General features: G+C 38.7%; 1 protein-coding gene across 4 annotated transcripts; it reads left to right on the top strand.

Moving 5' to 3' along the window:
* Nucleotides 1-2,088: 2,088 nt before the first annotated feature.
* On the top strand, nt 2,089-24,653 carry Awh (Arrowhead). 4 transcript variants are annotated; one of them, XM_064692858.1, is made up of 6 exons: nt 2,306-2,532; nt 20,492-20,673; nt 22,339-22,556; nt 23,509-23,730; nt 23,905-24,030; nt 24,125-24,653. In XM_064692858.1, the coding sequence occupies exons 1-6, from the start codon at nt 2,527-2,529 to the stop codon at nt 24,184-24,186; spliced, it is 816 nt and encodes a 271-aa protein (XP_064548928.1). In that variant the 5' UTR covers nt 2,306-2,526; the 3' UTR covers nt 24,187-24,653. The 4 variants fall into 4 exon arrangements, with proteins under 4 accessions (XP_064548931.1, XP_064548929.1, XP_064548928.1 ...); XM_064692857.1 differs by having other exon boundaries at nt 2,308-2,532; nt 23,509-23,742; XM_064692861.1 differs by lacking the exon at nt 24,125-24,653 and having other exon boundaries at nt 2,089-2,532; nt 23,970-24,026.

A 24,653-nucleotide genomic window follows, 5' to 3' on the forward strand; every position in this document is an offset into this window, starting at 1 on the left:
CGGCTTTAAGTGTTGGACAGTGTGAAACCAATAGGCAGAAAAAAAGCGAAGTAAAGAGAGAGTGAGGGTGAGAGAGTGAGTGTGGGGAAGAGCGCTTGAGGCGCTGCTAGATGAACAGATGAGGTGGGGAATGTTTAACGAACTGTCTATATGTACATAAGTTGTGTCAGTGTTGGCTATTGATAGGGTAAAATATGTTTATGTATTAATGCATACATATTTACACCAGGGCTGCAAGCTCGCGGCTTAAAGTTTGAACCACATAGCAAAAGCTTGAATTGATAAATAATTTAATTTTTAATTTGCAATCGCCCAATGTACTGAAAATATTGTAAACACTTGATATTTTCAAAACAAGATGCGGGCTAAATTATCTCATATACCAAAGATGGTGCCAAAGTAATGATTTCCGGCTCCACCCATCCAGGGTGGCTTGAAGGGAGCTTCAATGTCTTATATTTTGAAACAAGCTATGCTCGTCTAGTTTTGGCTAATTAAATTGGAATTTCGACTTCAAAGCGATTTTGTTTTAAGCCGACTTAGGTGAAAATTAAGTTTTTGCATTTAATATTAGTTTTTTTTCGTGACATTTCAATCTAATTCAGTCCAAACTAAGTTTATTTTTATATGTCTAGGCTTTTTGCAAATCTTATTAGCACATTATAGAGGCTCTATTAGGAAGGAATTGTTAAAATCCAACAGACTGAAATCATAAATCTATTCACATGATTTCCGGGGCTTAAAGGAGATACGTTTTTTAATTAGTCCTTTTGCTTAGTTTGTTTATTGGGATTAAAATAATTATAAGTATTTTTATGCAAAGGATATTAAAGTTTAAGAATATTTATAGATGGTTTTCTCAGCAGCTGCTGCTCAAGATTTAGCAATAAGAATTATTCGAATAGCAGTTAATATTTCAATTCAGTTGGCTTCAACTTGGCGCAAATTCAACAGAATTGAAATGTGTGTCGCTGAATCTTTAAAATTTAAATAGCTACTCGCAGCTCTTCCGGCACTTCCGGCCCATATCGCATAGCTGGAGAGCTGCCTCAACACGATGCCGAGATGCCAGCGTCGCCCAAATGAAAATATGCTGGGAAAAACTGTCAACTGGCAGCCTTTTTGATGCCGTCAAGCGGTTTGACCCCAAAAAAGTCAAGTGCGCTGCCGCCGCTGCCGCTGCTGCCGCTACATTTCCGCTGCTGCAGTGAAGCGTGGAGCAGCATCAACACATCACCCACATCACCCAATGGCCAACAGCCGCACGGACTCAACTCCAAATGAAGAGGCTCAAGCGTGAATTTTGGCTCAGTTGTTGGCGACGCTCTTGGGCTGGCACGCGCCGGCGCACTCAATTGGCCGGCTGCTGCTGGTGGTGGTGGTGCGTGCGTGCGTGCGTGCGTGCGGCAATATTCTCACTCAAAATGGGGGACGCTGGGCGAAACTCGTTCCTCGCGTGCTCAGCTAGCGGGTGGGCGTGGCCCATTGAGCGGCCGCCATGGCAACCAATCAACAGACAAGCAGCGAGACGAGCGGAGCCAAACCAGTTGAGCGGGTTTTATCGAGCAGCGCGGTGGTGTTGCTGCTCGACTTGCTGCCGTTGGTGGTGTGTGTGTGCATGTGTGTGCCTGTGTGTGTGTGTGTGTGTGTGTGTGTGTGTGTGTGTGTGTGTGTGTTTGCTTTATGCTGCTACCACTCTCGAAACCGGGTCGTTGTCGCCGTCGTCGCGGTCGTCGTCACATCCATGCTGAGCCATGGCCCATGAGGCTAGAGCGCCGGCAGTTTATGCAGTGGCCTCGCAGCTGTAACAACGTGTGTCGCTCGCCTCAACGCTCGTGAGCTGCCGCAGCCGCTCGTCGTTGTCCGTCAGCAACAACAGCAAGAACAACAACAACAACAATAACAACAGTTAAAGCAGCAACAGCTCGACTGAGAGCCGCAGATCCAATACCGTCTTACAATCCGCAGCCCAACTGGCGTCTGTTATCGCGCCACGCGTTCGCGCCGTTTGATAAGGCGGCCCGTTGCGAGTTTTAGCGTCGGCAAAAAAAAAGCGTTTAAATTATTCACAATAAAAATACATATAATTCAAATAGTAAAGAAACAAAAAGGAAAACGCAATTCAAATTGAGAAAAGAAGAAGTTTCAAATCCAGTGAACAATTTTTCAAAATTTCATATGTGCTAATCAATAAAAAGTGTTGCTGTTAATTAATTGCAAATTCTCCTAGGTTTTTGCACACATGAGTATTCAGATATACCCATAATCACATATATATATATATATATATATATATTCACATTCATACACTCATCAATATATTCGTACGCACTTATGCAATCAATTCGCATGCATTTGTTGTCATTTGTTGGTCGCTTGACCAACTGATCAAGTCGTCAAAACATTTACGCTGCGATCTACATTTATAGATCGAAAAAAAAACGAAAACAAAACAAAAGCTGGCTAAATAATAATTTGTGCAAAAGACTTGGATTAAAAATCGCCAAAATTGTGGAGGCAATTAAAATGAAGGTAAGCCTTAGCCTATATTTAAGTGATTATTAGAATACGGGCGGGCTTTAGATAAAGGAACTGATCATTGTAGATATGCGAGGAGCATTAAGCTCATCTTTGCTCAAGATATTTCAAACGAAAAGCTGCTAGACAAAAAGTTTTTCCTTCGATCCGTACTTCTTTGTGATATAGTAGTACAATCTTGCCAAGATTAACCTCATGCTAAATGCATCGAACTAGACAGAAGAATTTGGTTACACATTTTATAATAATATCATATTACCCTCCTTAAAGGGTATAATATAGCTATGGGCTGGGCTGTCTTATATATATATCTATATATAAATATACACGTTTTATTTAAATATTTACAAAAGTATTTTTTGATTGTTCTGATATATAATATATCCTGAAATAAATAAAATATTTAACTTAACTTAGACAGTATCTTAGATACCAGATCCATAAAACTTAGGATTCGAGCCTGCTCAACTGGGTCACATCAGAAAAATACCCTTTGAATACCCTTTATATATTTTTCAAAATGCAATACCCGAAATAAAATCTGTGTTTATATAAAAATCCCTTATATTTGTGTAAGCTTACTTACATATCATACTTACAATAGAGCTTGTCTGATACAATACCAGATCTATATAATCCGGGGATTCGAATCCGATTGACTGAGTAACTGAGACACCATACTCAAAAAATACCCTTTAAAAACCATACCCATATTTAACATTATATTTTTAGAAAGTGCAATATTCAAAACAGAATCTGTGCATTTTTTCTAATTTTTGCATTGGCTAAGCTTGGTTTGAGCTGTTATATTAAATACTAAACGATCTAGCCGAAAATCCAGCCTCTGAAAATAATCGATTAAGTACGATAATTATCGATAGGTTATTATGTTTCTTCCCGATTTGTAATCCCAAATCCCTGATTAAATTAAATGTTTTTGTCCTGATGATTTTAGTCTAAGATTAAACTTAAATTCGTAGTTATCAAAATATTTTTAAATGTTTTTCGTCATACTATTTTCCAACGACGCCTACGCATATTCATCGTAAATGTATAATGCCTTTCCTTATAACTCTTTTAATTGATGCACATGTAAGACCTTTTCGGTTGACCTACAAAACGTGCTGAATAGATATTGAACCAAAAACCCGCTGGGACGCAACAGGCGGCATAAAGTAACAGGCAGGATGAGGAGGGGCTCGAAGGGGGGCAAGGGGGAGGGGGGGAGGGGCGATTCGATCTGTGCTATATCTAAAACAATGGGCAATGGGGCAATTGAGAGCCAAAACAGCTCGCTGGACAAAACCGTACTAATAACTTTGGAAAACGATGAGTTTTCAAAACAGACGAGACGACAGACGCCCGCGAGTCGGTGAATATTAAAAGCACCACAAATCGCGCCATGGGGTGCAACATGGGGCATTGTGATATGGCAACACGGATTTGTATTCGAATATGACGACCATGTCAAACCCACACGTTGAATTATGCAGGGGGGGGGGCTTGAGGAGTAAATGGGGCCGGGCAGCCTGCAGTTGCCGCATTTTTTTCATAGGCGCGTTTATCATTAGTACACGTTTTTAATTTCCAAATTTTTGTGCGCCTTTCAGGCTCATGACATCGCTCGAATTCAAATGTTCATTCAAAACTTGGCAACGTACTTTTATATACTTTTTATATTTTTTTAACTGCGAAGCGTTTAATCGAATTTTACGTGGAAGATTTGCCGTAACTCAGTTACACACGAAAAAAAACAGCCAGAAATCTGTCTGGAATTCATTGATTCGCCTTTAAAAAGGAATTTAAGGCTATTCTTCTTAACTTTCCTTCTTTCTTCTTTTTAGAAATTATGTCTAAATGTCAATTCGTAATTTTTCCATTTCCATGTCCGCAAATTGCCGTAAAAATTTTTAACAAAAATACGTTGTTTTTTAAATATAAGAAAAGTTATCTAAAATGTAAAAAGATTTTCTTAACTTCACTTTTTTATGGTCTGAAAGGTAGAAAAGATAAAAGAAAAAGTTATTAACAAATTTGAACATTGTTTTGAAAAATGAAATATATTGAAAACATCTTTTTTTTTTCAAATGTAGAAAACATTTTTTCCAGACAAAGTAAATTTCTTAAAGAGAAAAAATATTTTCTTTAAGTGGATTTTTTTTAAAAAGTATGAAATGTTTTCTTAAAGAGATAATCTTTCACAAATATATAAAATAAGTTCTGAAAATGAAATAGTTTTTAAGAAGGAGGAACACTTTTCTTTTTTAAAAAGTAGCCAATATTTCGAATAAGACCAATTTTTTTTAAAAAGTAGAAAATATATTCCCAAAATTTGTGTCAGACGATTTGGCGAGCCTTAGAGAAACCTTTTTTTTTTTGAGTGTATTTAAGTGTTGTATATTGTATATTGTGTTGTTTTTTGTGTGTGTTTTTTTTTTTGGCTGCCACCCGCTGTGCGCTTTGTGTGAACTCTGACGCAAGTGCTGAGCCACCCACAGGATTCAAGGGAATATAATGTAATGTAAAATGTTAAATATTGGACATGGGACAGCCATGAGTTGGCTCTTTCAGCCAACGGCTCCGATCGACATGATTTATGCTTTAACATTTTTTATGTTATTTTTTTTTTGTATTTTGCATGGCTTTGTCCATAAACATAATTTTCATTACCATAGCAAATTAGACAAGGTGCTGACGCTTATTGGGCCGCCACAAAAAAGGCCAAAATCTGTTATAAATTTGAACAAAGTTTTTCACATTTTTGGGGGCAAGCGGCCACAGCTTAGCCAATAATCGAGCTAGGCCTAAGCAATGCCCACGTTAAACCAATTCGAGAAGATGAGCGCATGCGGCTAAATAAATACTATGGTTAGTCTATGCTATATGCTCTATCGGCCGGGCCTTTAATAACTGTCAATATGCACAGCGGGAGATCTTAGAGAAAAAGCCGCAGCGGCAGCGCTTACAACACGGCTTCAAATCAAATGTCAACAGTTCTAAGCCGCAACTGGACAAGATTGGAGCCGGGCTTAAGACCCTTTTCTAACTTGACATCATCGATCTTGACCCGCCCCAGTTGTATAGATCCCCCTCACCCCCCCCACCCCGCCCAACACGAGCCCAGAGCTATGACGCCACAGAGCGCAGCTTATGAATATTCAATAAATGTGTTTTTTATATATTTTTTTGTATTCTGTCGAGAAAGAGCTGGAGAAAAGGCATAAATACTGAAGCGCTTAAATGTCGAATGTGTGCAAAGCAACTATAAAATATACATATTTCAATAAATGAGTTTTCATTAATAATTCACTAGGAAATTAAAAAATGTATAAAAAAGAATCTCTGAATAGAGGCAGACTAAAAAGTTGTTAACGCCTCCCAAAAAAAAATCAACAAAAAAATGAACATAAAAAAAAATCCCAACAGCACGCAGCATGTTTTCCTTAATTGAGAACTATGCGATAAGTTATAATTAACTTGGCATCTGAACGATCTTGAGTTTGGCTTCAACTTAAACAATTTGTCTTCAATATGTCACTGGAGGCACTTCCAGTTGTGGCAAATTCTTCTCACTGCATCAAATTTCATACTTGGCTTATATTATCTGGTTTTCGGCATGAGTCAGCATTATGGGAAGAGTCTGCGTTAGGCGAATTATTTATTTTTAAATGGAATTAATCCTATTGCAGCATTTAAATATAGTATTAAATATTATATGATACTTAAGCTGTCACTTAACGCATTACGGATACGGCAAATTCCTGATGAACTGATAAAAATTGAGGGGTGTGGGTTATAGGTAAGGTTATTTTGGGTTCGGTTGAGGGTTAGGCTAAGTTAAGCTAGGTTAAATTAGGTTGAGTTAGACTAGGTGGGGTTAGATTAGATTGTAGAGGAAGACAAATCATAGAACATATAAAGATAGACTCCAGCATTCTAGGAGTTATTAAATTGGGATACTACTTGTAATGTGTTTATATTGTTTTTTTCTAAGCGGGACTTCAAATTCTCATGAATGATCGGTAATTCAACTTACGGTTTGAACCAGAGTCCTGCCTTAAGATCCGTTTCATAACGTGCTTTCTCACATTTAGTTATATCTTGTATATCTTGTCAACATTTTGGTAAAACAACTCCGTTTTTAATTTAATTGTTTCCCTAATAGTCGTGTTTATATCTCGCTCATACTAAAGATCATTCTTATATATCATATAATTGTTCTTAATATTTCGAGAAGTAAATTGGATAAGTAAAGATATCAGGAGCCCATAATCAAATGAGCTCTATTACTAAATACAGCTTATCCTTAGCTTCTCTTAAAACTGGTTTAAAATGTCATAAAGTATTGCTTGAGCCAGTTTTTAGAATAAAATTCTGGAGCTATTCGACCTTAAATCTTGCTTACATAGAGAACCTATGCGGGAATATTAGGCATAAGCAAAGTCACGCTGGGATCAACGTATAACTACGTATATCTACGAAACACTTTGATTGTGAAAATGGTATTCAAAGAACTTTGAATTTATATAAATATTAACAAAATGAAAATCTTTATGTTTGTAATATTTTTTTAATCGATCGATGCCTTCTGATATTTACCAAGCGAAAGACTGGGATAATGTTATAGTCACAACTTCTGGTAGCTTCTACGGCATTTACTTTGAAGTATTTACAATGAAGGTATATTAACAATGAAAAGGGTTGAAGACAAATATTAATAAAGTGAAGTATTCATGGGATTCACCTCGTAGTTAGGTCGCAGAGCTGTGACCTTTTGAGGGAAGAGGAAGATCTCAAGATTGGCTAACACCATTCAAGTCAGAATAGACACAATTATTTGCTTACAGCGATAAGATTCTACTGTCCTATTGCCTTGGGCATTATGTGCTTATTACAACATCTACTTAAACTACAAAAGGTGCATTCTGTGCTCAGATCTCCGGCTGAAAATTCGGGACAACGCGTGCCAGTTCTCGAGCACGTTTCGGATGACAACTTTGAGCGGGCAGCTGCTTGGTCAAGCGGCTTGCCCACAGATTTCTCGTGGCTCATAATTGGATTGGCAACAATGTCCAGGCAGCAAACTAATGTCTAATTGACAACTGCGGCGTGGCGTGACAATGCTGACAAGAAGTCTACGCCCGGCATTGGAACAATAGCCAAAAAGAAGGAGACGCAGCCTCAAAAGGCCAAAAATGCATCTTGACTTGAGCCAATTGCCCCGATCAGGCACAAAAGACAAACAAATATCACACCTTTGTTTATCCGAGAGACAAAAGAAACAGAAACAGAAACTCGAGTGGCAAACACGCATCCAGTGGTCAGTTCCAGATCCTGCGCTGGGTTGCGCATGCGCGCCTGCAATTTGTATAGCTCTCCCTCTCCCTCTCTCCCGTGCCAGAGTCACGGGCTGCATTTTTAGCAGGTAAATGTGAAAATTCCCAAAATGAAAATCAAATGCCAGACGCCAGCCGGCAAGAGGCAACAAAACGGGCAACCGCACAATAGACAAAAAAAATATATGTATATAAATGTGAATCGGCCCGAAGTGCATGTGCTTGAGGTCTCTGCGGCATTGTTTCTCGAGTGCATCCGCAAAATAGTCCTTAAAGGACGCTTAGTTGGCTTACAAATGATGCATGGGCACAACGAAAACACACACACACACACACACGCACATCTTTATATGTATATATGTATGAAATAAAATAAAAAGGGGCTCGACGCCCAACGGCGGCAAATAAAATTGTAAAATGCCACAAATCATTGCAACTGCTATCTACGCATTGTCGCCCTGTCAATGTGCGGCTCGAGTGGAAAGCAACGAAAATCCGCCCCTAAATGTTGCTGCCAACCCTCCTCCTCCTGCCCCCCCCCCTCTCCCTCTCCCGGACTGTTGTCTGCCCCTGCTCCTGCTGCTGTGCCTGTTCCTAACAATCCGTAACGACAAACTATTCGATTTTATTTTACATTCTGGACAAACTTTCATCGTTTGGCAAAATAAATGTTTGCCTCTTGTCGATTTTGTCATTAGTTTTCCATAGCCAGTTTTCCTTTATGCAGTCTCTGCGTGCGTGTGTGTGTGTGTGTGTGTGTGAAAATATTGCTATTTAATTGTTTGACAATTTGGCAAAAGCGTTTACAGAGCAACAAATACTCAAGCAAAGCTGTAACTTAAGGTGTTTTCTGCTGGAGCACTTCTACCTGTTGCTTATATCCTTGTGCATCTAAAAATATAACAAAATTGACAATTGCTGCTTGGTTTGAACCAGCGACCTCTCCCACCTTGGTGCTTGCTTTGGTAAAAATTGCAGCTTTCTAGACCAAATCAGCTTGGATAAACTCTTTGTATATATATAGATATTATCTAGCACAGTAGCTCGATGAGAAATTGAACTCGTTTCGTTTTTTATTTCAAATTGCCGCCAGAAATATTTCAAAGTCGTTTTAGCCAGATTCTAAATAAATTAAACATACAGAGCAGCAGCAGAAGCAGCATAAATTCATTTGCTGCTGAACTTCAAACTTGATTTATTGTTTAAACATAAACATAGACGATCTTCAGATATCCATTCAAAATAAAAGACGCGATTTTTGTGTGCCGAGCAACAACAACAGCGGCAGCAACAAAAGCGACTACCAAACCGAAAGCAAACATTAAAATATTATTATTAATTTATGCAAAATGCAGATTCAACTAATTAATTGTAGTCGCTGCTCAATAAAATACAAAAATTATACAAAAAACTCAACTTTACACAATGCAAAAGCTGAGCTGTAAAAAAAACAGCGACCCGTCGACTTATTGACGTTCTGTGTGGCTGCGACATGTTGACGAAAAGACAAAAGAGCATTCAGATTCTGTTTCAGCTACAGTTTTCGGCTACGGCTACAGCCAATTCGCAGATACTCGACTCATCTTGAGGCATGATGAATGCCTCAAAAATTCGGCAATCATAAAAAAAATTAATAATATTACTGTGCAAAAAAACCGGAATATTTGATAAGCCGAAGCGAATTTACACTTAAATCTGCTCAGGGCTTCCTTTTGCATATGCTAAATACATGCTTGGACACCCTCACATAATATGAAAACAAATGATTTTTTAAGCGGCGTGTTAATTGCAATTGAAACGTTTAAGGATGAGCATCAAAAAGGGAATCGAAAAATCGAGCGCGAGTGTCAAGGAAGTGAATAGTGCGCGACTAGTGAGAATGCCCTGTAGCAGCAGTGGATGAGGTAGATGAGTTAGCTAAGTGACCCAGTCAAGCAGGCAGCTGAATAGTCAGGCTTGTGCAAGGAAGGTCATAATTATGGGTCAGGTAAATAGTTTTTTAATATATATATTTGATTTTAAAAATATTAAAAGGCGTACCCTACACCATCATTTCTCTTATATCAAAACATTTCGGCTTAATTGCCTAAGATTTATAATGTTACACACGCTTTGCCAGACAAACTGAATGTGCCAGTTGGTATACCCTTGGAGTAGGGTATAGTTATAAACGCAGTTTAAGAAAAAAGCGCGTCGAAATTGTTAGATACTTGCGGGCGATTTAGAAGCGATTTATTAGCGAATGTGCTGGCTGACAGAACAGCAAGAGCTGGCTTATACCGGTACCCGCTCTCTCTATCACCTTTTCTCTCCATCTCTCTCTCTCTCGCTCGCTCACTCTCTCGCTCTCTCAGTTGTTTGCACAACTGCCGTTTGACGTTTGCTCAAGATAAGCGATAAAAAAATAAGTAATGAGAGGCAATAAAAAATGGCACTTGAAATGTTTGCCATGGAGCTGAGAATTTTATTCAAGCTGATCATAAAACGCAGAGAGAGTGGGAGAGGGAGGGGTAGAGCAAGCGAGAGAGAGGGAGAGAGAGACAGCTATATAGATACATTTGCAATTTAAATATAAAATGCAAGTTTCTTAAATACAACAATTTATGCAGCTATAAAAAAAGTATAATAAAAAATATACCCAACAAAAAAATGAAATAATATTTAAATATTAACGTAAATTTATGGACATTCTTCTTCGTTTTGTTGTAAACAAATTGCAACAAAACGAAAATTGAAACCTTCGTAAAGAAATATGATTTTAATGGACAAGTTTTCTATGCAAATAAAGCAGATTATAGCTCATTTAAAAGATTGTAACTTTGAACCTGGCGCAGAATAAAGAGTAAAACATAAACATAAAATGTAGCTTATCGATTTATAAGCTCACCGTTTTTTTTTTTCTTCTTATTTTTTATGATTTTTGGGAACCCTCCAGCGGCAGCTGCTGCGGTCGCAAATGATCAAAACAAGTTCTCGAATCCGTTTGTGACTTAAGAGAAAGAAAAAGAAGAAAAAAAAAACAACAAACCCAAAAGTAGGGCTACTTTAAGTGGGCTAGAACAACATTTCAGACATATAGACATGGTCAAATCGAAATAACATTTTTTTTTTTTTTTATTTTGTTGGTGTTGCCACCGAGAACGCAAGGCGGCGATCGCGCGGGGGCGCTGACCGGCGGGGGACGGCACGGAATGTCGTTGTCGAACGCTTTGAAATTTAATATGAAAACGTTGTCTATGCAAATGAATATTGCCACCTGTTTATGTTTATGGGCAATGGAAATGGCAGCATCCCCAGCGGCAGCGGCAGCGGCGGCAGCTCCCAAAAACGGTATTGGCTGCAAGCGATACGATACGATACAATACGATACGATACGATACGATCCGAGCGATCTATCAAGTGGCTTCTCTTTTTTTTCTTAGGCGGGGGTTATTGTAAGTGTGCGTGAGTGTGTGTGTGTGTGTGTTTGGCTGCTGTGGATTATCTTGGTGGGAAAAACGTGAGAACGATCTTGTATGCAAATCACTTTTGGACTTCTTTTTTTTTTTTTTGGTGGCAAGCAAACGTTCCACTCGTTCCCGCTCGTAGTCCAATAAAATATACGAAAACTAAAACGAAGAAAGTATTAAAATGAAATTTATTTCGTATGGGGCGAGCCACAGTTATAATAAAACGCGTCTGGGAGCGCACACACAAAGCCCAATGTTTGCCATCAACAACAACAGGAACAACAACAACAACAACAACATTGCTTATGGCGGCTGTAAAACACAAGCAGTCAACGGTCTTTCGGGTCCCCGCGCTGCCTGTTGCCAGTTGCCAGTTGCCGGCTGAATCTTGCCCCCAAACCCCTTCACACACACACAGGCACACACACACACATACACACACAGAACAAAGATCGTTGAGATCTCGCACAGTTGATGCTGCTTTGGAATTGAGTTGAGTCGCGTTGAGTTAAATTTTGTGTTTTGTAGTGTAATAAAGTGCGACATTTTAAGTCGTCGACTGATCGGGGTAATAACTTGTCAACACACCGTCCGTACCCAACAATATGACCATTAAAAATTGTGGGACCCCGGCCAAGAGGGACTTCGTCATCGAGTCAGAGCCCAAAACAATTTAAATATACTATATGCCCACAGAATTTGTTCAGTCGCGGGCATTTTAATTATGTTGCTTTATTTATTGTTGCAAAAAAAAAACAACATCTATATATATAAATATTTGTGAACAACACTTGTTGAGGAGGCAGGCGGAAAACTTGGCTAACAAATTGTTGTTTTAATTGTTTTGGTAATGGAAATGCATGCGGCATGCAATTGCCAATTTGTTGGGTGGCTGTGGCAGGTGGTGTTAGAGGGGGAGGGGTTGGGGGGGCTATTTAGCAGACAGACACAATGAACAAGCAGCTGAGAAAGCGTATTTGGCCATAAAAACGTTGGCAGCTCGCTGGGCCTATTGGCCGTAAAATATTTTACGATGTTACGCCAACAAAAAGCGGCGTCCAGCTAATCCGCCATGTGCGTGCCATCTCTTGCACATCTCTCTTTCTCTCCACTCTCCCTCTCTCCGTGGTTGAGTACCTTATGAAGCTCCCTCGAAACCCCATCATAATATTTGCCTAGGCCAAAGGCGCGCGGTGCCTGTGTCCACAGCCGCAAATGCCGAACCTGCCGGGAGATGTGCTCGAGCCGGCAACTGTAAACCTATATATGTGTGTGTGTGTGTGTGTATCTATGTGACTGTATGTGTGTGTGAGTGTGTGTGTGTGTGTTGGGTGTGCGTGTGATGTGTGAATATGTTGTGAAAATTGAATGGCATATGCACATTTTGTCGCCAGTGATAAAATTTAATAACGCTGATAAATTTAGCAAAAACATGTTGGGCCATTGACATAAAGCGGTAATTAAGTTTGCTGACTCGCAGCAGGACAACGTCCCAACGTCCCAACGTTGCAACAGCCAGCGCAAAGTGCTGCCCATGCAAAGTACAGTGAACACTCGGCAACATGAACAACAATCAACAACAAAAAATATACCAACAATTTGTTGTAACACAAAATAGTAATAGATCGAAAATTCATCAAACTATAAAAGTACATGTTAAAGAAACATAATAATAAATAAAAGAAAAAAGTTAAATATTATATGTAATATTACACACACATTTCCCTCTCTGTCTCTCTCTCTATCATTCTTAACCTGTCTTTCTCTCCATCTCGCTCATTTGCTTACAAATTATGCCTGTTAGCATTTATGTCCTTTTGTTAAGAGGCCAGCCGAGTGAATTCATAGTAAACTAATTGGCCACAAAACTTTTCTCTATGTTTAAAGAAGTTCTGTAAATAATTTAAAATGACCTATTTTACAACCGAGTGACTGCTTTTAGCAGTGAGTGTAGACATTATTATTATTGATAAAGAATATATGCAAATAATAATCCCTATATAATAATCCATGTTCTTGTAGTATTAATCGAGTGTTTATATATAGGCAAAAGTACATTTAAATCTTGAACACTTGTGAATACATTTTTACAACCGGGTCCAAAACTTTTTGCAGTGAGTGTAGACATCAATTTTAAATAAACTTTTACGCAAATAAAAATTCCTATAAAATAATGCCTCCTTCGATCTAACCGAGAAAGAACATCCAAATCTATAAAACTTATGAGTCCTTAGAGTTCCCTCGGCTCTGCGTTATTCGCTCCGATTAAGTTACTTAATCGAGATCCATTTTAGCCGGCATTCACTGTATTCCCATAGAAAAGCTTTCGCTGCGGCTGCATTGCGCTCTTCTTCCTCTTTTAATTTTATTTTATTTTGTTGTTATTTTGATGCTGTTCTGTGCTTTTGTCTGTCTTGTTATAGCGGCCATTAATTTGATTGGATCAATGGGTGCGACAACAGCTATATTCATACTCGCAGTCACAGACAATGGACACACACTGACACACACACACACACACGCACACACTCAAAGAATCGGTCCGCTCGTTCGCAGCGTGAAATATTTGTAAGCATTTAACCAATTTATGGATGCAAGCGAGAGTACGAGTGTTGTATACTAAATGTATCTGGAGGATGGCAAAGCGTGGGCGCCCCTCCGCCCAACGCTGCCGTATTCAGATACAGATTCAGATACAGATACAGATTCATTCATAAAGAGCAGTCATTAAATAACAATCAGCTACGACGCTGAACTTAACGCCAAACAAACGCCGACGTGTAAATTGGCATAATATTTTTCATTTATTGAATAAATTTATATTTTTGTTAAACAAAATCCCACGCAAAGCGGCGACAAAAAAAGTAGCTCTAATTAAACGCGTCCATTTCGAAAGTCTGAACAAAAATACAAATAAGTATAAAAATATGAATTTAAAAGATAAGAAAAATATTTATTTGACAGAAAATTATTTGTTAGTTTTTGTGGCTTAAAAATCAACGAAAAACTGGCCTCTTTTTCATATCATATTTTTCTTATAAAATATTTTGGCACAGCCTTCATTGTTAGCTGGCGCTTGGCGTTGCATTTGTTGTTTATTATTTGATTGTTAATATTATTATTTTTAACGCTGTTGGTGTCAATTTTTAAAAGCGCCTTAAATAGAGCCCAAGGGCCTTAAGATAACATATGCCAAAATGCCGCGGCAACAAGTGGCCAAGTGCGACACACACACACACACACACACACACACACACACACTGCTATATATGATTGTGTTGGTTCGATTGTTGTTTGCGGCTTTGTCATGGAGCCTGCCTGCAACATTCTCACGCTGTTTACATTTGTTGATTTTCATTATTTGGCTTGCCAAGCATTTGTCCCTCAAGATGACAAGTCAACTACCAAAAGTATCTCCCAGCCTCAGCCCTGGGCTTTTGTCATCAGTGTTTTTTTTTTTTTCTCTTTCTTCTTCGATCGATCTCGAATCTCACTCGGGAACTGTGCTGCTGCTGCTCCCATTGATGATCGCTCAATTTGCGCAATGACGTGAAAATTGTGAGTGCTTCGTTTTGGGTAATCGATCTTCGGGGCGTGCAGCCAGGCCGCGGTAGATGATATAGTTCGTTTTGCCATTGTCTGAGCGGGATCTTTGTTTGACCCTCAGTTGGCTACTGTTGGAGAGTCGCATAGTCGCCCATCAATGGATTAGTTGCGAGCAACTTGTTAACATTCAAATGGAACTATCTATCAAGGCTGCGGATGTTGTGAATCTAGATCGAGATTCCTCTAGATACTCCCCTTGAATCCAGGTTTTACCCCTGTTTTGTCTCATCTTTGTTATTCGAATTTTAATGAATTACATTAATTTTCACTCAACAGTTGCCCGTTGTACGGAAAATATTGAAAGCCAATTTAAATATTTTCTTATACAAGTTACGGGCTAGAATTCATCTCTAACCAAAATTGTCATCTTTCAAAAATCAGTTTAGATAAGTGCAATTGTTGGCGCCAAAGTAATAATTGTTCATTAAATTATAGTTCGGTTCGGTTTTCTTCTGCTTTAGCTTGGTTTAAGGTTCGGTTCAACGTGAAGAGCAAATTGTAATTCCGGATTTGAACTGGTTCGGTTGAAAGCCGGCTAGCAGCCTTGATATATTAGCATCTATATTATTTATATCGACTCTCACACCTCGCGGACGCTTTAAATGGCAGCTTGTAAATTTTATTGCATACTCTTCAGCGTCATGTCTTTCGGTTTTATTTGTATTTCTGTTTTATAGTTCTATCTGGCCTTTTGTCTCGCTCTTTATGTGCCTGTTATTTATGGCATTTAGGCAAAAGTTGCAAGGTGCAAGTTTTGTGTATGGAATTTTTATGACTGCGCAGACAGCGATCCAAAGGCTCTCGAGAGCTATGCCCATTATATAATATACTTCACTAACAAAAAGAGAGAGAAAAAAAAAACTGGCTGGCAGAAATGTGAGAAATACATGTCTACAAACTGCCCGGCTTATCTAGTTCTTCATAATCAAATGGCCGAACCGTCGTGAACTCTGTTAGGTTTCAGTTCCTGCGGCTGCCCTCAGCTACTAATTCTTTGTTCTCGACGAGCGTATGTTCGGTAAGCTATAAAATTTGCTAATACTATCTTTTGTTTATGCATATTCACCTTGATTATGTGCAGATCTTTAAATCTTTTAGCTGGCATTTTAGCATTTTAGCCGACTTAATTCAGTTCATATGATAATAAATTGCCGCCTTATAGTAGATGATATCATGTAAAATTCTCATAATGAGCTGCAGTCGCTATCAATTTCAAATTGTTTATAGGAAAAACTTTCTAGATTTATGATAAATTATTTAGTTTATAGTATTATGTGAATGTTTTAAGTATGTTGCGGCAGATTAGACTAAATCTGAGTGCTGCAGTGTTTAAGGTAACTGGGGAAGGTTCGAATCTGAGGCTTGTTTGCGTGTTGCGATGTCTATTGAGAGTCTATAACTATTTAAAAGTAAATTTTTCAGCTTATACATAGACTATTTATAATTAATTATAGAATTAATCACTTAAGGTTATCTGCAAATGTTACTAGCCTGAGATTCGAGCATGAAAACAACAAACCAAAAGAACTGAGAAGATTGCATAGCTCATCTATTGCTAACATTGTGTTTGTCAAAGTTGATTTTAGTGAATCGCTTACTATAAATATTAACAAAAGGTTGCTTCTCTCTATATCTAAGATACCACCCTTTTCTATCATCTGCAGGGAATCCCTTGTAGCCTTTCTGTAGTTTTAACTTGTTGCGAATTGCAAGCGTCAAGCAACCAAAACAGAGGCAAAGCAATCAAATCAACTGTAAAGTGTAAACTGTAAACTTTATAAACTCAACTGATAAAATCCCAATGAATATAGAACACTTAACAATTTGATAATATTTACGTGAAGTCCTTATCGGCATTGGCATTGGCTTATTGAAATTCAAAGCCGGGGCACAGATTTATGCAGCTCACAGTGAAAACCTCAGCATGCATGAAGTAAATTATAGTCAAATGACATTCCAGCCAAATGACACTTCGCTCTGACAGCAGACATATTTTGCAAAAGTGGGCATAGACATGATAACAACAACAACAGCAGGAACAACAACAATGACAACAACAGCAACAACAGCAGGAACAACAACAATGACAACAACAGCAACACGACAATAACTGCATCCATGAAGTACACACCGCCAGTCAAGTCAAAGTCTGGCCTTGGCTGCGTGTGTGTGTGTGTGTGCGTGTGTGTGTCATAACGGGCGTCGGGAAAACAAATTGCCCAAAAAACACCCCGAGCTCGAGTCTGGCAGCTTCTGGGGTTTTTGGTTTTGGGTTCCTGGTCGTTCGCTCGAGCAATGTGAAAAGTTAAACGAAAGTGACAGGCGGGCAGGCAGGCAGGCGGGTTGGCAGGCGGGCAGGCAGTCAACGCGCAGGCTCGTTGTGGCCAGGGGCCAGGAGCCGTGGGCCATGGGCCCCGGGGGCAGTTAGGGGAGGGCGCGATTAAACGTGTCACACGGGCGACGCGGTTGAAAAGTTAAATGGCAGCGGCAGCAAAATGAGCTGCAGCCACCATGTTAGCATGTAGTTATAGCTACACACACACACACACGCACACACTCTCACACTCAGGCAGTCGCGTATCTGTGAGATACACAGGCGCAGCTACATGTTGCTCAGGCTCGTGTGTGTGTGTGTTCGTGTGTTTGTTTCTTGTTGTTGATGGTGGCCATATTGGCATTTTTGGCTATTTAATTTTCCATAACGCGGGCATATTTCCCAGGCACAAATCTACCCAAGCGGCAGAGTATCTCATAGGTTGGCAGCTTGTAGCTACAAATTGTCATGAATAACTTTTGGTTTGTTTTCGGTTTGTTTTTGTTTCGTTGCTGTTGTTGTTTGGCTGCTGTTTTTCCTTAACTGCGTCACATGCGCTTAGTTTCAGCGACTTGATGCCATATTTTATTGTTTTATTAATTGGTTTAGTTGCTGTCGAGCGACACACTTTGATCTCGTGCCGCCTCCTGCGGCCTAGTCACGGCCGACTTATTGTTTATATATTTATATATATATATATATACATGTATTTATCTTTGTATTAGTTGTATTTGTATTTGCTGTTGTTATTGTTGTTAATGTCTCGCGCCTATTTGTATTTATTTTGTGTATTTTGTGTATTTTGTCAATGGCAACTTTTTGTCGGCGGCCGCTTTTAACTGAAAATTTGTCAGCCAAAGTTTAATAACAAGCTGCCAGACGCTGCTGCCGCTGCAAAAAACGCTCAACAATCAGTTGTAGCAACAATTGTTGCTCTAACAACAACAACAACAACAACTCATCGCCAACGCCAGCAATTAATTTGTAAAAAGCGGTAAATTTATTTTCACTGCCGCTTTTTGCCGCTTTGATTAATGGAAAAACAATTTTGAAGTCGCGGTTCGCTTTTTTTTCCCCGTTGACAATCTATTTTTTTTTTTTTTCGTATTTTTTAATGAATTTGTGAATATGCAAAACGCTGGCCATTAATTAAATGCCTTTAAGCCAAACACTGCGTATTTTATGCTATATATAAAATTGCTCAGCAAAAACAAGAGAAATTAAAACGTTTTAAAGTAGACAAAAGACGAAAATTAATCGAAATTTAATTGCATTTGAAGTTTGAAACTTTGTCAAGAACTAAGCCATAAGACGATTTAATTAAGTATAAACAATAAAGAGAAGTTGGTAATTGTCTAACGAAAACTTTTGCTCAAAGTGACAGGCCACGAAGATTATATAAAACAAATGTATTGACTCGTTCTCACTATTTTGTTTTTCTGTTGTTCTTAAGATTTACTCGAAATGCGTTTTGCTTTATCAAAATCAACAAAATTTTTTATATTTTTTTATATTTATTTTCAATGCTCTATACCCTATACTCTACACTCTTTTCCAAGTATTACAAATTTATACTCTTCTATATTGATTAGCTTTGAAGATCAGCATTGCAGGGTATCTCCTAATCGTACCTCCTCAGATAGAGCACACTGTCTTGTACTGCTTTGTGGGAATACTTATATATTTCCTTAAGTTCCAATATACAATTTATTATACCTAGAAAGATTAGAAATATATTGATAATAATAATAATTCTAATAATAATACTAATAATAATAACAATAACAATAATAACAATTAAAATACTTAAAATTATAATAATAATATTAATAAAATTAACATATTGCGCATTTATATATAATTTCTTATAATAAATTTTTATAATTTCTATTAATTATAACTTAAATTCATGCTATTTATGCATTTATACAGTTAATTTTGGCAGTATGTGAAATTTAGTTAATATATTATTGTAGCGGAATATTATTTAGGCTTATGCAACTTAGCAAAACATATTTAATTTCTCAAAATATATTTTTTTGTTAAATTTCGATCAGCAGCTTATATATTGCTCCACATAACAATTAAGCGCTCTAACCAGTAAATTAAATTAAAATGTGTTGTAGCTGATAATTGTTGAAATTGATATATTACGCGAACACAGAAAATCCATTTAAATTAAACAATTCGGGTAGCCAGATATATATAAATATATATATGTATGAAATGTGATCAAATTTGTTTGAAACACTTTTAAAACGGCGTAACATGCAGTCCAAATGCAAATGAATATGGATAAGGGGCACAATTGATGGCCAATAAATTCGATAAATATTGTTTCGTTTTTGGCCAACTTTTCTGTTTTTGTATTTTTGGTAGACTGTGACACAAACTGTGATCGTGACTGCGACTTGGTATGTGAATGTGATTAGTAAAGCAGTTTCAGCTACATTGAAATGATAACAATTAGCATAAGATTTTTAAATTTATGTTACGATTCGAGCAAAAACAAAAACTGAAACAGAAACAAAAACAAAAGAAACTCGTCTGCGACAATAGACGATGGCGTTTCCTAGTATTATTTGTTATTGCTTGTTGTTGTTTTACGAATTTTAATATACATTAATAAGTTAAATGTTGCAGCCGAGAAATAAAACAGAAGCCGACGGCACATTCGATAGATTTATTGAGCGATTTCAGCTGAAAGCATAACAAAAGATGCCAACCAGCTGCTGAGATTAGAGTTAAGATCAGTGTTCCAACAAAAACAAAATAAAAAACAGTATCGAACCGGTTCGGCATTTCGAGCACACATCAAACGAGCAAATAAATTTGGCTCTTTGAATTTCTTTTTCTTTGTTGGTTGTAGCTGTGAAACAATTTACATTTAAAGCTAGTCGAGCGCCAGAGTGCACTGATCTTTCAATGTTCCTTAAGACGTGTATGTATAATATGTGCTAGAAGATAGTATAAGATAGATAAGATATATTGAAGCATCTCCAGTTAGTGTATTTGAACCGGTGACCTCACGCTTGCTAGTTCGACGCTCAGTCAGAACAAACTCCTTTATATTTATAAAGATTTTTGAACATTTATCTAGTATGTATCTTTCAATGCTCTTTAAAATATACATGTATATTATAAGCCGTTTTTGAACCAGCGACCTCACGCTTGTTAGTTTAATAGATAGATAGATCCTTAAACATTTATCTAATATGTATCTTACTTGTTATTTGTTATTTTTTCAGACTGAGCTGCGTTCCTGCGCAGCGTGCGGCGAACCAATCTCGGATCGATTTTTTCTCGAGGTTGGCGGCTGCTCGTGGCACGCCCATTGCCTCAGATGTTGCATGTGCATGTGCCCGCTGGACCGGCAACAGTCGTGCTTCATCAGGGAACGCCAGGTCTACTGCAAGGCCGATTACAGCAAGTGAGTCGTCATAGCTATATCTATCCATATCTTTATATATCTATCTGTATCTATATATAACAAATCGAAGAATTCAACGCATATTTTAAACAAATAGCAAAAACAAAACGCAAAATCATCATCAAACCAGATTCGTTGTCCGCATTTTATGGTAAACATTTGACTTAGCTTCGGCATATATCTATATTCATAGTATAGCCAATATCATGCATTCATTTTGGCATTAATTTAATGTTTTATTGGGCACTTTCTCGACAGCCCTTCCCATGCCGTAATCGATGCGATCATTGTTCGATTTCCAAAGCATTTTCCCCCAAACACTGCTGTATGTGTATGTGTGTGTGTGCACAAGTGTTTTCCACATATTTTCCCACACGTTTGAGTACATGGGGTACATGATCACAAAACTAAAAGAAGAGTCTGAGGTTAATTGTAACAATTCGACAACGTTGCGACTTAATCCCTAAGATAAACAGACCAGTCGAAAGATGCAGCCAAAATGCTTCGAAAGCGACTTTCAGACAGACTTTAAATGCAAGTTGCAAGCAAAGTATCTTACAGATGCACACACAAAGATACAGATACACGTACTTGCTGTCGCTTGGTCTGTGGCTGTCCACACAGGCGGAAAACGGTGTCGACGGCCAACGAAATGAAAATAAACAAACAAACGCGCCGTGAGATGCTGTAAAAATATTTATTTTTCAAGTTAAGAATTTTAAGTGTGCATTGGGCGCTGGGCCAAAGGGGGTGGGGTGGGGTGGGGTTGTTGGTGTTGGCGTTGCTGCTGAAGATGGAGACATCAGAGTCATAGAGCCTGAGGTCCAGTCATCCCAGCCAAACGGCCGTACAATGTTGTGCTTGTAAAAATAAGCTTAAAAGCTAACAATAAGCCGTTGCCAAAGTTGCCAACTCATTTGGAAAAACGCAGGCGCGAGAGAGCGACAACTTCCGCTTAGAAAACGTCCACTGAAAACGCATCTGAAACGCACACAAAACGCAAGGGAAACGCTAGCGAAAACCATGTGAAGATATTTTAAAGTAAAGCAATGCCTAATATTAATTAATCAATTATTGAACTGCAATTTATATAACGCATCTGAAACGCACACAAAACGCAAGTGAAACGCGAGCGAAATGCATGTGAAGAGATTTTATTGTAAAGCAATGCCTAATATTAATTAATCAATTATTGAACTGCAATTTATAAAACGCATCTGAAACGCACACAAAACGCGAGAAAAACGCGTGCCATCAAATGTTGTAGAATCCCAATGCAAAATATTTCATAAATGCAGATTGACTTTTGTATCGATTATTAACGCCTACAATAAGTTAAAAAGCCGCCTATGAAACGCAAGTAAAACGCCGAAATTGGCAAAAAAACAGTTTAAACGCGCGGAAGCTCCAACGAAACGCTTGGCATAAAATGTTGAAGTACCACATTTCGGAATATGTTTCATAAGTACACCCCATATTATATATGAGGTAAAATACGCCTCAGACAACCCCAGCTGAAAAGCGCAACAATCGCAATCAAAACGCTAGCAAAGCGCGCCCATTAAATTACGAAAGAAATGTCCTGCTATATGTAAAACTTTACAAGCATTAACAACAACTTCCGTTCTCTTTTAATTAAATTAATTTTCTTTATTGTTATTGCAGAAATTTCGGCGCCAAGTGCTCGAAATGCTGTCGCGGCATCTCCGCCTCCGACTGGGTGCGACGAGCGCGCGATTTGGTCTTCCATTTGGCGTGCTTTGCCTGCGATCAGTGTGGACGCCAGTTGTCCACCGGCGAACAGTTTGCGCTCATGGATGACCGTGTGCTCTGCAAGGCTCATTATCTTGAAACGGTCGAGGGTGGCACCACATCAAGTGACGGTAAGCGTAACCAAAATCAAATATAATAAAATAGCGTAGAAAAAACTGGGGAAGAAAGGTTGAAGATTGGATACCCTTGCAGGCTTGTGGCTTGGCCGATATATGAGGTAAAGAGTAATTGCTGAGTCTGATTCGAATATACTTAAATAAGGAAAAGCTGTCAAAAAATTAAATACTCACTTTTCGAGCGATCGGTTCTATAGAAGATATATATGATCTGTGATATCGATATTTGAGGCGACCGACTTTTATATTTACCCACTTTCATGAGAATATCTTTATAGAAACAGACAGACGAACATATCTAGCCCGTTCAACCTGTTGATCCTGATCATGTATATATATCTGACATAGCTTCTTCCATGCGTCTCACTTTGCATGTCAGAATTAGAATACCCTCTGCAAGTGTATAAAAAACAAAAGCCAAGCCACAAATAAGTACATGATGCTTTGGCGACAACAACAAAAAGAACAACAAGTAGCACGCTTCGGTTGCAAGCGAATCGGTTGGCAATTTGGAACGCTTGGTCGCAACTAAGCGCCAGGTAGTCGCCGGTGACCAAGTCGGCTCCTGGGCGAGCTCTTGATGAAATCGTGTCATAACTGAGGCATAAAGAGTCAAAGCCGCGACGCGCCAGACGACGTGATCGGCTTCAGAATGTCGCTGTGCACGTTGTGCTCCTCGTTGTCGTTATGCGTCGTTGTCGTTGTTGTTGGTGTCGTTGTTGTTGTTGTCGTTGTTGCCCCTGCGCCGCGGACCACCAAGAAGTGTAGGCCATAAAGCCATACGGCTATAAACTATAAACACTTTTGACATTTTCAATTTGGTGCACTGTCAAAATGCTTTTAGACAGACGCGGCTTAGGCACGTACCGAGCTGCTATATATGTAGTTGTTCCATAGTAAATCTTCTGCTAGCTAAACAAAATTCCACTTTGATTCAATTCCATAGATGGCTGTGATGGTGATGGTTATCACAAGAGTAAAACGAAACGCGTGCGCACCACCTTCACCGAGGAGCAATTGCAAGTGCTGCAGGCCAACTTTCAGATTGACAGTAATCCGGATGGCCAGGATTTGGAGCGCATTGCCTCAGTAACTGGTCTGAGCAAGCGTGTGACGCAAGTTTGGTTTCAGAATTCGCGTGCGCGTCAGAAAAAACACATACATGCTGGTAAGAATAAAAGTAAGTAGTGGATTAGTGCAGCATGCCGAACCCAAAGTAGACATAATAAGTAGCTGTAGTAACTAGTTCCTACTTAACATATAAATATAAATATATATTTAAAGACAATGCCATGCCATGTTGCTAATCAAGTTCTATTCGACAAACGATTTCTGATTGCAGTACGCGAACCGGAAGGAAGCTCATTTGCGCGTCATATTAACCTGCAGTTAACGTACTCGTTTCAGAATAACCCACAGAATCCCATGCATATGAATGGCACCAAAGGGGCTCTATATCCAGCGCATGGTGAGCCGAGCTTTAAAACAAGTCAAACCAAGTCGCTGGTTCTAATCAAGTACTCTCTCTCGCGCTCTCTCCCTCTCTTCCTGTCTCTTTTTAGAATCCTCCATGGATGAATTGTCGCAGGACTCGAGCGTTCACTGCATGCCCAGCGAGGTGTGACTGCAGCAGTCCTCGCCAGCGCGTGCTCATCGCTAGCTTCAATAAAAGAAATATTAAAAAAAAACTGATCACAATGATCAGTTAAAGCTATGTGCATCAGCTGGCTGTGGGCTGCTCTTAAGCAACAAAAAAAAAACAACAACAACAACAAAAATAAAACGAAAAAACGTCCTTTCCTAGTCAAAATTTTATGTAAAGCGTCGTAGCAGACAGCAAACGCTCATATGAAATGAAAAACAAAAAACAAAAACAAAAAACATAAAAGAAAATATTAAAAAATGTCGTTCAGACATTGCGAGTATTTCAACACATCGTCGAGGATCAACAATCCATCAGCTGTTTGATGCTTTGAGCATCGGGAAACGCGCCCCAGTCCACGTAGAGTCGGCAACATCCAATCTCATCTCAGAATACAACAACACGTACATTCCTGCATAGCCTACAAAACATTGAAAAAACAAACAAAC

Source organism: Drosophila montana, unplaced genomic scaffold, assembly GCF_035044405.1.
Source record: "Drosophila montana isolate Dmon_TW-CO22-7 unplaced genomic scaffold, ASM3504440v1 contig_3661_1, whole genome shotgun sequence".
NCBI classification, from domain to species: Eukaryota; Metazoa; Arthropoda; class Insecta; order Diptera; family Drosophilidae; genus Drosophila; species Drosophila montana.